Genomic DNA, 13,072 nt, shown 5'->3' on the forward strand with positions numbered 1-13,072 from the left:
TCGAAACGCGTCGGTGCGTTCGGTGTTGTCCTCTTTACATTGTTTTTATTCACTGTTTGCTCATGCACTGGATTTTTTATATGGAGAAATAAATTTGAATGTTTTATCCAGCCTTGGGAGCCGGAACTTCCTTTACTCTTTCTGATTGCTACACCTGAGGACTGGGCCTCAGAGTTTATCCGGAGCTCCCGCTGGTGTAGGTGTATTGTGCTATCCGCTACATACCTTGGAGACGACTTGGTGAGCTGATTTTTTTTATCTATTGTTACTAAAGTCAGCAACTGCCAAGCCGAGAAGTTTGTGACGAATCGAATTACTGTAACCTCACTCATCTCTAGAAGTGACCAAAAATTGACAATTTTGGACTTTGCTATTTTTTTTACGTGTACGCCATTGACCTTGTGGTTAAGCTAACCTTATATTTTTATAGTTCGGACATTTACACACGCAGTGGTACCACATATGATTTTTTTTTATTATTACATTATTTTATAAAAAAAAAAAGAAAATAAAGGAAAAGGGGGGTGATTAAAACTTTTATTGGGGGGGGGGGGCTTATTCACATGTATTCTCTTTTTTTAAATTTTTTTAACACTTTTTACTATAGACTATACTAGGGGCTATACCATGCAATCTTCTGATTGCATACGATGATCATTGCTATGCCATAGCATAGCACTGATCAGTGTTATCAGTGCTCTGCTGCTGCAGACTGTTGAGCAGGCTTGGAGCAGTAGATCACTGGTCGGACGACCAGGAGGCAGGTGAGGACCCTCCTGTCGTCTAGTAAGCTGAACGGGACATCTGCTCCGCTGAGCTTCCAGGATAGTTTTACTTTCACTTTAGACACCGCAATCAACTTTGATCGCAGCGTCTGTAAGGTTAATGCCGGTGCTCGACATTAGCCGTGGGTCCTGGCTGCCTGTAGCAACCAGGACCCACGGGGTTTAACCCGTTCTCCGGTCGTGAGAATGGTTTAAACCTCGTTAGCGGGACTTAGGACGTACAGGTACGCCCTTAGTCCTTAACCTCTTAACCTGTGTTTAAAACGGGGTCACGCGTCAAACGGGGTTACGCCTCATGCATCACACCGGGTCGGTCCCGGCTGCTAGCCATAGCCGGGACCCTGGGCTAATCGCGATGTTCCGATTAGCCCGACTGAGCTGCCGGGAAGCGTCTACTTTCACTTTCTGAAGGGTTAATAGTGCGCGGCACAACGATCGTCGCCGCACGATATTAACCCTTCAGACGCGGCGATCAAAGTTGACCGCCGCATCTGAAAGTGAAAGTAAACGCTTCCCGGCAGCTCAGTCGGGCTGATCGGGACATTGCGATAAAATCGCGATGTCCCGATCAGCTAGAATGCGAGCGGAGGCCCCCTTACCTTGCTCCGTCGCCTTCGATCTGGGTTTGATTGCTCCAAGCCTGAGCTACAGGCTTGAGCAATCGAGCACCTATTTCGATGATCCATGCAAAGCTATGGCTTTGCAGGGATCAGGGTAAAAGATCCGTGTGTGCAGTGTTATAGGTCCCTATGGGAGCTATAGCACTGCAAAAAAAAGTTAACAAATGTTATTTAACCCCTTCCCTAATAAAAGTTTGAATCGCCCCCCTTTTCCCATTAAAAAAAAAAAAGCCTGTGTAAATAAAAATAAACATTTGGTATCGCCGCGTGCGTAAATATCCGAACTATAAAAATATATATCGTTAATTAAACCGCACGGTCAATGGCGTACGCGCAAAAAAATTCCAAAGTCCAACATAGTGTATTTTTAGTCACTTTTTATATCATAAAAAAAATTATAAAAAACGATCAAAAAGTCCGATCAATGCAAACATGGTACCAATCGAAACTTCAGATCACGGCGCAAAAAATGAGCCCTCATACCGCCCCATACGCGGAAAAAAAAAAAGTTATAGGGGTCAGAATATGACAATTTTAAACATATAAATTTTCCTGCATGTAGTTATGATTTTTTCCAGAAGTCCGACAAAATCAAACCTATATAAGTAGGATATCATTTTAATCTTATGGACCTACAGAATAAACATAAGGTGTCATTTTTACCGACAAAATGCACTGCGTAGAAACGGAAGCCCCCAAAAGTTACAAAATGACATTTTTTCTTCAATTTCGTTGCACAATGATTTTTTTTCCCGTTTCGCCGTGGATATTTTGGTAAAATGACTAATGTCACTGTAAAGTAGAATTGGTGGCATAAAAAATAAGCCATCATATGGAATTTTATGTGCAAAATTGAAAGCCTTATGATTTTTTGAAGGTGATGAGGAAAAAATGAAAATGCAAAAAACGGAAAAACGTCCTTAAGGGCATACCGTAAGCTCTGGTACTTAAGGGGTTAAGGACTGAGCCCATTTTGACCTTAAAGGGGTAGTCCAGTGGTGAAAAACTTATCCCCTATCCTAAGGATAGGGGATAAGTTTGAGATCGCGGGGGGTCCGACCGCTGGGGCCCCCTGCGATCTCTCTGTACGGGGCCCCGGCTCTCCGCCGAGATAGCGGGTGTCGACCCCCGCACGAGGCGGCGGCCGACACGCCCCCTCAATACATCTCTATGGCAGAGCCGGAGATTGCCGAAGGCAGCGCTTCGGCTCTGCCATAGAGTTGTATTGAGGGGGCGTGTCGGCCGCCGCCCCGTGCGGAGGTCGACACGCCCCCTTCCCGCCGGCTGTCGGGGCTCCATACAAGAGATCTCGGGGGGCCCCAGCGGTCGGACCCCCTGCGATCTGCAACTTATCCCCTATCCTTAGGATAGGGGATAAGTTGCTCACCACTGAATCACCACTGGACTACTCCTTTAAGGACCCGGCCAATTTTCCTTTTTGCACTTTCGTTTTTTCCTTCTCCCCTTCTAAAAATCATAACGCTTTCAATTTTGCACCTACAGACCCATATGAGGGCTTGTTTTTTGCGTCCTCAATTGTACTTTGTAATGACATCACTTATTTAACCACAAAATCTATATCTTGACCAAAAAAATTATTTATGCTGCAAAAGTGAAAGAAGAGCTATTTTGCAATTTTTGGGTGGCTTAGAAACCTTAGCGCTTTGTGTTAGAAAATGAGTATGCTGAAATTTGTCATCTTTTGACCCCTAAAACTACTTTATTTTTCTCTATATAGGAATGTATGAGGTCTCATTTTATGCGCTGTGATCTATAGTTTTTGTTTTGATGGGTCTATCATTTTTGTTTTGATGGGTCTTTTTCAATAGCTTTTTATTCATTTTGGTATATGAAGGACCAAAAATACTTTTTTGTGTAAAACTATCATGTACTTTTTAAACTTATACACATCTAGACCTATACCACAACATATGTCATTAATATACTTTTGTGGGGGAAAAAAAATCATACACAATTATCAATTATACAGGGGACAAAAGTAGCCAAAAGTGACATTTGACTAGATTGGTGTGATGGAAGTCTATCGGTATTCCACACCATTGCTATGACATAGATGTGACCGAGCCCGTAGCCTTTTTAGAAGCCCCTAACTCCCTAACTTAAAGTTGTATTCCAGTGAAAAACATTTTATTTTTTTCATATCAACTGGCTCCAGAAAGTTACAGATTTGTAAATTACTTGAATTAAAAAAATCTTAATCCTGCGGCACACCCTCAATTGGGTGATCTGGCTCTTCATAAGGTTGAGCACTTCCTTCTCTACACCGAACAACGTTTTTATGAAAAGGGCAATAAGGCCCATACTATGCTCGTCGGAGGCCTGCGTGACCGTGCCGCTGCGCAGTTTCCTTCGGTCCTGATGGATGCTGCAAGTACTCTTCACTATCCCCCTGAAGCTATCTCTTGCCTCTCCTTAGACTATTACTCTAAACTTTATTCCCTTCCTTCACAACTCCCATTTGACACGCGGGAGCGTGATGCCGCCTAGCACTTCTGCAATGTAACTTACTGACCCTCGTTTCTCTGTTTAAAGGGGTTCTCCCTTGTTTATACTGTTTTCTGTTATTATGTTTGTGTGTTATGTGTGTATAAGTATGTGTTTTTTTTTGTGTGTTGTGATTATGTGTATATGTATTTTCTTACCCTTTGTGAAGATCCTGAAGCTGGCCCCTTTTTCTTCCAGTGGCTTGCTGTGTAACCTCGGCCTCCGCCATGTTGTGTTCGGTAAGTGGGATGTAGGGGGGTGTGTTCTTGCTTCTGTCCCTCCTATCTTCTGACGTCCGAGGCAAATCTTTTCTTCCTGTTTCTTCCGTGGCTCAGCGACGAATCTGCGGCCTCTTCCGGCGCATGCGCAGGTCGTTTTTTATTTTTTTTACCAATAAAGTTTTTTTTGTCTAATTGACAAACTGTCTGCGCTTGTGCGAAGCTACGCTATTAGCCCTAAAGTACGCTACGCTGTTAGCGTAGCACTTGCGTACTCGCGCATGCGCAGACAGTTTGTCAATTAGACAAAAAAAACTATTGGTAAAAAAAAAAAACTACCTGCGCATGCGCCGGAAGAGGCCGCAGATTCGTTGCTGAACCACGGAAGAAACAGGAAGAAAAGATTTGCCTCGGACGTCAGAAGATAGGAAGGACAGAAGCAAGAACACACCCCCCGACATCCCACATACCGAACACAACATGGCGGAGGCCGAGGTACACAGCAAGCCGCTGGAAGAAAAAGGGGCCAGCTTCCGGATCTTCACAAAAGGTAAGAAAATACATATATACATAATTACAACACACATAAAAAAACACATACTTATACACACATAACACACAAACAAAATAACAAAAAACAGTATAAACAAGGGAGAACCCCTTTAACTCTATTCTGAGGGGTGAGGGGATCCTGAAATCTTTTTTACATTCCTTAGTCACTCTTATCCCTAAACCAGGTAAGGACCCCCATGATTGTTCGAGCTACAGACGCATTGCCCTTCTTAATTCAGACCTGAAGCGGTTTACTAAAGCCTTGGAGGCACGCCTCGTTAGCTTTCTTCCTTTCTTTATTCACAAAGATCAGATTGGCTTTATCCCCTGTCGCCAAGTAGTCGACATGATCAATTAGCGTTTTGAGCAGCCCCTGGTCCTTATCCTTGATGCAGAAAAGTCCTTTGATAGGCTGAGTTGGCCGTTTCTTTTCACTACCCTTCGGAACTTTGGGATTACTGGGCCTTTTCTGACTGCCTTGCAGGGCCTTTACTCCTCCCCTACTGCCTCATATGACTTCTCCAATTTTTCCTTTGTTTAATGGGACCAGGCAAGGATGTCCGTTGTCTCCCTTGATCTTTGCTCTGGCTGGCTGCTCTGATCCGGAGAGACCTGGACATCACTGGGATTAAGTTGCATGATAGGGATTTTAAGATCTGTCTGTTTGCAGAAGATGTTCTCCTCACCCTCACTCGTCCTTTTATTTTCTCTCCCTGCTTTGTATCACCTTCTGCACTCTTATGGGGGGGTCTGGGGCTATAAGGTGAATCTTTCTAATTCTGAAGCGATCCCTTTAAACCTCCCCCGCTCTGTCTACTCTTCTTCAGGCTAATTTTTCTTTCAAGTGGTTTCCCTCTGCTCTTAAGTATCTTGGGGTTCTCTTGAAACCTTCCTATGCTTCCCTTTATTCTGCTAACTTCCCCTCTTTGTTTCTGGATCTTTGGGGCCTTATGGAGAAATGGAGGTCCCAATATATTTCATTTTTTGGCCGCATAGCTGCCGTTAAAATGAAGGTCCTCCCTTAGTTGCTCTATTCTTCGCTCCCTTCAGTCTGCTTTGTTTCGTTTTATTTGGAATGCTAAGAGGCATCGTCTCCTGATGTCTGTTATGTTGGCTGGTAGGTCCTTTTGGGAGTCTGGCTGTCCCAGATGTGGTCAAATATTATTGGGCTGCCCACCTACACCACCTGGCTGCGTGGTCATCGTATCACGCTTATAGCAGAGGAATGGAGCTTCAGAAGCTTGCCCCTGTTCATCCTAACTCTCTTCTTTGGACTTTACCTCTTTTCTAACCTTCCATGGGTCCTCTTCTGGGTCCGATGGCTTTCTCCCCTTATGTTTGGGGGTTATTGTTCTGTATAGTTTAAATTCATGTCCTTGTCTTCCCCTATGAGATCCTTTCTGTACCGCCCTGATTTTCCGGCTGGCTTGACCTCTGGTATGGTGCGGGAGTGGGGCTCTCGTGTGGCCCGTACTAAGCAAATTAAACAGGCAAACCACCCTCCAAAAGCCCACTATAAGCGGACAAGATTAAAAAATATGAAACGTAGACCCAATCCCTACCCCACAACGCCAGCACTGCGGAGGAATGGTGTCTGTCCCTCTTGACCCGCTGGTTTTAACTCCTGCACTTGTCATACAGGGATTTATCCAAGAAGCCATTTAAACTCTTAATGCATATTGTTTTAGCCGCCAAAACACTGATTGCTAAACACTGTAAGCAGACGCTCCCCCCCCCCCCTCCTTTGGAGAGTGATCTTTTGGCCCGTGTTCGTGAGATCCGATCCCTCGAGTCACTGACTGCTTCTCTGAACAATACTGTGCCGTTATTTTTGTCTGTCTGGGATCGCTTTACTGACCGGCAACCTCCTCGAGCTACCACCCCTCTCCTTGTCCTGTTGGCTTTCCCTTTTTCTTGTCTTTTCTTTTTCTCCTGTATGTCTGTATGATGTGGTCTCTTTCTCTCTGTGTTTGTCTTGTGTTTTTTGTGCTTGCATCTTGAGTTCATATTTGGCTTCACTTTATGCTTCCTGATTTTGCCTTAACGTTGAATACTGTATGCTGTATGCGCTTTGTCTCCCGGGTACTCCCGGTTTGTTTAATTTGATGCTTGTCGACTACCTGCATTTTTCTATGTTATAAAATATTTAATAAAAATTACATACTTAAAAAAATCCTACCAGTCCTATCAGCTGCTGAAGTTGAGTTGTTCTTTTCTGTCTGACAACAGTGCTCTCTCTGTTGACACCTCTGCTGTCCAGAGTAACAGCAAATCCACATAGAAAACCTCTCTTGCTCTGGACAGTTCCTGAGACAGACAGACAGGTGTCAGCAGAGAACACTGTTGTCAAACAGAAAAGAACAACTTGACTTCAGCAGCTGATAAGTACTGGTAGGATTAAGATTTTTTATTTTAAGTAATTTATTTTCTGGAGCCAGTTGATATGGAAAAAAAAAAATCACCAGAATACCCTTTTAATTCCACAGATTTACAGTTCTTATAGTACAGAAGATTTGTCGCCTCTGGAACTTATATGTTTTTTTTTTTTTCCTATGGACAATGGGAGGGCCATCATTCTTTTTAAGGGGATTTTTTTTTATTTTACAGGTTGTATTCACATGTTCAGGTTTTTAAAGGGGATGTGCAGCGGAAAGTAACTTATCCTCTATTCACAGGATAGAGGATAAGTGTGTGATCACAGGGTATCGGACTGCTGGGACCCCCATCTCCTGAACAGCCCCGGGCCTCTCAGAGGAGCGCAAGCTAGTGATGGCTATTTATTTTATATGGGAGCGCCAAGAGTTCCCAGCATGCGCTTTTTGGAGAGACCTGGGGCCCATGCAGAAGATTGTGGGAGGGTCCCAGTAGCCAGATCCCCCGTGATCAGACACTTATGTGGATAGGGGATAAGTTACCTTTTCTCTGCACAACCCCTTTAAATGCAATTACTGAATACGAAGCCAGGATTGCAAAAGAGTTCTACTTTTCATAAACCTGTTCCATTTACTCCCTCCTATAGAAGTGTCCTACTTGAATAGACTAACTGTAAATTCCTGTTCTATGGAGGGCACAATTATTCAGTAGAGTCCGTGGAGGTTTAGCAAATGTTTTTAAAATAATTAAACATCAGAATCTCTATATAGTCACCATTTAACTTTCTGCCATTTAATGATATTTGATATTTCCTATTTCTCACTTTTATAGCTCCTCGTGTCTGTACAAAACCAAAAGCCTCTGTTGCCAACAAAAGGTAGCATTGCGTTTTCCCTGACCATACACAGACTTCATATCCTGAGTGAACAAAGCAAAGACACCAGCGCCTTGTCACAAATGGTGCATAGACACTGAAGCATGGTTCTACTTATCACCATCTAGAACACTGCGCACCTCATGGTATAATATGGATATATAGAGAAAACTACTTCAAGCAAAAGAAGCTTTATTCAAGCGGAAAGTTCCAAGATGTTTAAAATTTCTTATCACAACCTAATATATTTATTCTAAATCTACAGCCTGATTGACTCACGTACTTAATTTTACTCATACCCCAGTTAAGTTCTGTGATGCAGCACGCTAGAGATGAGCAAAGTTACAGTGATTCGATTTGTCACGAACTTCTCAGCTCGGCAGTTGCTGACTTTATCCTGCATGAATTAGTTGAGCTTTCAGGTGCTCCGGTGGGCTGGAGACTCTCTCCTAGGACAGTATCCACCATTTCCAGCCCACTGGAGCACCTGAAAGCTGAACTAATGTATGCAGGCTAAAGTCAGCAACTGCCGAGCCGAGAAGTTTGTGACGAATCGAATCACTGTAACTTTGCTCATCTCTACAGCACGCTATAAAGGGAATTTATCATCGGTTTTACCCTGTTTTTGTGGTGTTGTTTTGTTGCACGATTTGTCTTTTCATTGCGACTTTTGCTTTAGATGCTTTTTCTAAAATTGTGTAGCTTTACCATAGTCTGGTTATCTTTTTTGCAGAGATCATGAATTTATCATGTAAAATTTGTCGCAAAGCCTTCAAATTGCCACAAATCTACACCAGCCCAGACCTGGCTTACAAACCTGGACAGTATTTGTAAAAGTTGCACATTTTAGTGCAAACAGGATAAAAAGTCATAGAAAAAGTCAGAGAAAGAACCATACAAAGTGGAGTACTGAAGTGTAATAAAAAAGCACCATAGTTATCACGTCATGCAACTATTTAATAAATTTGCCGCATGTACACATTGCTACCACACAAAAAAGGGGTTCAAAAATCGGTTACCTACACCATCCTTGATAAATTCCTCCATATTTGTTTTTTTTTATTTATTTAAAACAACAAGCTCCACTTTTGTTGAGATTTATGACACATGGTACTTTACAATGCCAGGCTGTACTCTGCATCTTTTACCCCTACTTTACATTAGAAAAGTGCTATAAAACTATGATGAATCAATCACACCAGCACCCTTTTACAGACACACAATGAAACTGAAATTTGTGTTTTTATCAGGAGGTAAACGTCATAAATATAGTATTTGCGATGTGTGATGTTGTTTTCGGCTTAAATAGGCACTGTCATTTTATCAAACTCTTTATCAATAGTTCAAGTGAATATTAGAAGCTTTGTAATATATCTTATTGGACAGTAATGCTTCTTTCTCTTATCAAACATTTTCTCCCTCTCCTGTAAAAGACTGTATTCCACTCTAAAAATCAGCTCAGCTTTGTCCTGTGTCTGTGAGACAAGTCTGTGGAGGGGGAGTTCTGTCCATCAGCTCTGGGAGAACTGAAAATTAGAGATGAAGCCTGCAGAAAACAAATCTGCTATAAATATCATATACTAATTATATAATAGCCAGAAATAATGCTCCTCCTGTACACACACAGGTCATCTTATCCTGAAAAGTCGCCTGACATGACAGGTGTGCTTGGTTTGCTGGTATTATTACAATGAAATAAATTATTCTGTTTCTGTGTTTTTTGTTTTTGTTTATATATTTATGGAGCTAACTCCATTTGCAGCCTAATGAAGCTAAATTCCATCCAACCTGTTAATCCTGTTGCTCCCATTTCATTCTCTCAGCATGCAGCCACATGCACTCTACTGAAAGAAGGGAAAATAAGATCTGCAGAGAAAATCTGGGACATAACAAGCACGCTGCAGACTTGAAAGTCCTCGGCATACTCAGAATTCTGCACCAATTTTTTTTTGTATCACATGTAGATGGCAATTTTAAAACTATCAACATGTACTGTAAACTGAACAGAGTGAGGCTTTTTGGCTTCTATTATTGTGGCAGAGATGCAGCAGTTTGACACATTGTGCCAAAAATTATGTGATTTTGCATGACATGCCACTTCACAAGCAGCTGAAAACAATTGGAGGGGGGGGGGGGGGGGATTTATCAAAACCTGTCAAAAGGAAAAGTTGCTCATAGCAACCAATCAGATCGCTTCTTTCATTTTTGAAAAGACCTCTGAAATATGAAAGAAGTGATCTGATTGGTCCCTCTGGACAAGTTGTGATCTCTCTCCCCCTAGTTGTTTTACACAAGTGGGCCATATGGGTTATCCTAAATGGTAAAATCACACAACTGGTCGCCTGTATGCAGCTAAAATTAGACAGCCAATGGTCTTGGGATAAATGCAATCCCATAAGACAAATTTTGTATCAATATTTAAGCATACAGTTTTGGTGTAAAGTAAGCCAACAAACAGGTGGAGATGTGCCAAACTTATCAAATCGCCTGAGCCACTGTGATGGCATATTTTTTTACTGTCTAATGACAGACAATATTAGTAAATCCACCCCATTTTATTTTAGTGGTACATTTTGGTTTATATGTACATGAATAAATCCAAAATTTATGGAAAATTTGGAAACATTTGCAGTTATTAAAATTAGATTTAATCCGTGCCCAATGACTGGAGATGTCGGCCGCCACGCCCCTCCATTCACCTCTATGGGAGGAGGCTTGACGGCTCTGTACTAGCAGTCACACCCCCTTCCATAGACATGAATGGAGGGGGCGTGGCATCACGAACGCGGAAGCTGCAAGCTTCTGTGTTGTGGATGCCAGCGCTGCTGGCCCGGAAATCGCAGCGGGACCCCCGCAATCTAACATCTTATCTCCTATCCTTTGGATAGGGGATAAGATGTTTACAGAGGAGTACCCCTTAAGAATACAGATCAGTGTCAGAAATGTACTCGCTGAAAACATTATTTGTGAACTTTGTTGTTAATATCTGATTGAATAGATGGAACTCATGCTGAATAGGAATACGCTTCAAATTCAGCATGGATTGTGCTCTTATAGGAAATGTTCGCACTCTGGAATTACCACCCCCTGAATTGCGCTCCGGAATTCTCCTGTGTGGGTCTTCCATAGACCTATCCTACTTGTCACTAGTAGACTACATTCAGTCTATTTAATGTGAATGGGCCTGGTATCTTTTTAACACACTTCTGACAACACATAAACAGGGTAAACAACTAAATTATATGTTCTGAAATGAAATTTGTTGTCCATTAGCAGTCATAGCAAGCTATAGGCTGTGAGCAATATGAATGATGTACGTATAAGAACATTTTATATATGGGTTAAATACGTGATATGCTTACTATACTCTCACATGCCTTTTTGTGGTTGTGTCTTTTTGGTTATTGTTTTATTACATTGGGGGGGGGGGGGGGGGGGGGAAACATCAAAGACTGCTGCACAAATCATACATGTGAATATGGACTTACACCACCAGTGACATTTAAACATTCAACAGAAATAGGCAGAATTCCAGTTTCTTTATTGAAATGTTTAATTACTTGCATAATATGGGCTATTTGCCATATATAGATCACAGTTTGCTTAACAAAGATGCAGTAGAAGTTGACATGCAGTTGTACTAAACGTATGCAGCTCTGTACCAAACACGATGGTGGACCAAGCAGCAGTGACAGTGCTTCATTTATAAAATACCAGCCTTGCATGCCAAGTGTTTTAGTATCACATTTATTCTGGAAGCCATTAAAAAGCGATTAGGCAGCTGCCTGGCTTTTTACCAGATTCAGCTATCTGCTGAACTATGTTTTGGCTTCTGGATGCTTTCACACATGCATATTTTTGCTGCAGATTTTGTTGCCCATTGACTTCAATGGGTAGCAAAATCTGTGACAGCAAAGGGTGCATTCACACGTGCATATTTGCTGTAGCAGATTTTGCTTTCCAATGAAGTCACTTGTCAGCAACAAAAATGTGTACGTGTAAACGTATTCTAACAATAGAACCTATCACTAGTTCCATGCTTCCTAAGGCTGTGTTCACATGGTGTGGTTTTTCAGTTTTATTTTATTTTTTTCCCCCCAGTTATTTTGGCAAATCATTGCCAAAATTTTGCTATTTTGAAGCAATTTTACAAATGACTGTAAACAGCACCATTTTTGAAGCCTTTTCGCCTTCACACAAACTCAAAAAACCACAGTGAATACAGCCCGAACCACAGTCAGCATGAGAGAATGACAGCTTTCCTATCAAATTATCTAATATTTACTCTGAATGACTGCTCCCTTTAAAGGGGTACTCCACTGGAAAACATTTTCTTTTAAATCAGCTGGTGCCAGAAAGTAAAACAGATTTGTAAATTACTTCTATTAAAAAATCCCAATCCTTCCAATCAGCCACTGTATAATACACATGAAGTTCTTTTCGAATTTCCTTTCTGCCTGACCACAAGTGCTCTCTGCTGACACCTTTGTCCATTTTTGGAACTGTCCAGAGCAGGAGAAAATCCCCATAGCAAGCCTCTATTGCTCTGGACAGTTCCTGACATGGGATAGAGGTCTCAGCAGAGAGCACTTGTGGTCAGGCAGAAAGGAAATTCAAAAATAAAAACTTCCTGTAAAGTATGAAGCAGCTGATAAGTATTGGAATGATTGTGATTTTTTAATAGAAGTGATTTACAAATCTGTTTCACTTTCTGGCACCAGTTGATTTAAAAGAAAATGTTTTTCAGTGGAGTACCCATTTAAAGCCCCATTCACACAGAGGAAATTCTGTTGCAGCAGACTCCAATAGTTTTTGATGGGATTCTGCTGCACCGTGCACACGGTGGGAACATCTGCTGCAGAAAAATGAATTCCAATCTCCGCAGAAAGAATTTCTGGGCGGACATACCGCCATGTGACAAACCCTTAGGGTCTACTCACACGGCAGAATTTCCACTTGCGGAAATCCGCCTCATATTAAAGCCCATAGACTTCTATGGGATTCCGCACTTCTATTCAACCTTCTGAAATTCCGCTTGTGGAATTTCAGCACAAATTCCACACCAATTCCACAATCAGAAATTCAGAAGTGTAAATGGGAGTATGGAATCCCATAGTCTATAGAATCCCATAGTCAATGGGCTTT

General features: G+C 41.9%; 1 protein-coding gene across 1 annotated transcript in view; it reads left to right on the forward strand.

The window, feature by feature from the left end:
• ANKS6 (ankyrin repeat and sterile alpha motif domain containing 6) overlaps positions 1-8,417 on the forward strand; it is a 49,487-nt gene extending 41,070 nt beyond the window's left edge. Inside the window, exon 16 of the mRNA XM_056520821.1 lies at positions 7,885-8,417. Within this exon, the coding sequence (XP_056376796.1) occupies positions 7,885-7,934 (50 nt within the window). The 3' untranslated portion in view covers positions 7,935-8,417. The remainder of the gene's footprint in view (positions 1-7,884) is intronic.
• The last annotated feature ends 4,655 nt before the right edge of the window (positions 8,418-13,072 follow it).

This window comes from Hyla sarda, chromosome 5, assembly GCF_029499605.1.
Source record: "Hyla sarda isolate aHylSar1 chromosome 5, aHylSar1.hap1, whole genome shotgun sequence".
NCBI lineage: Eukaryota > Metazoa > Chordata > Amphibia > Anura > Hylidae > Hyla > Hyla sarda.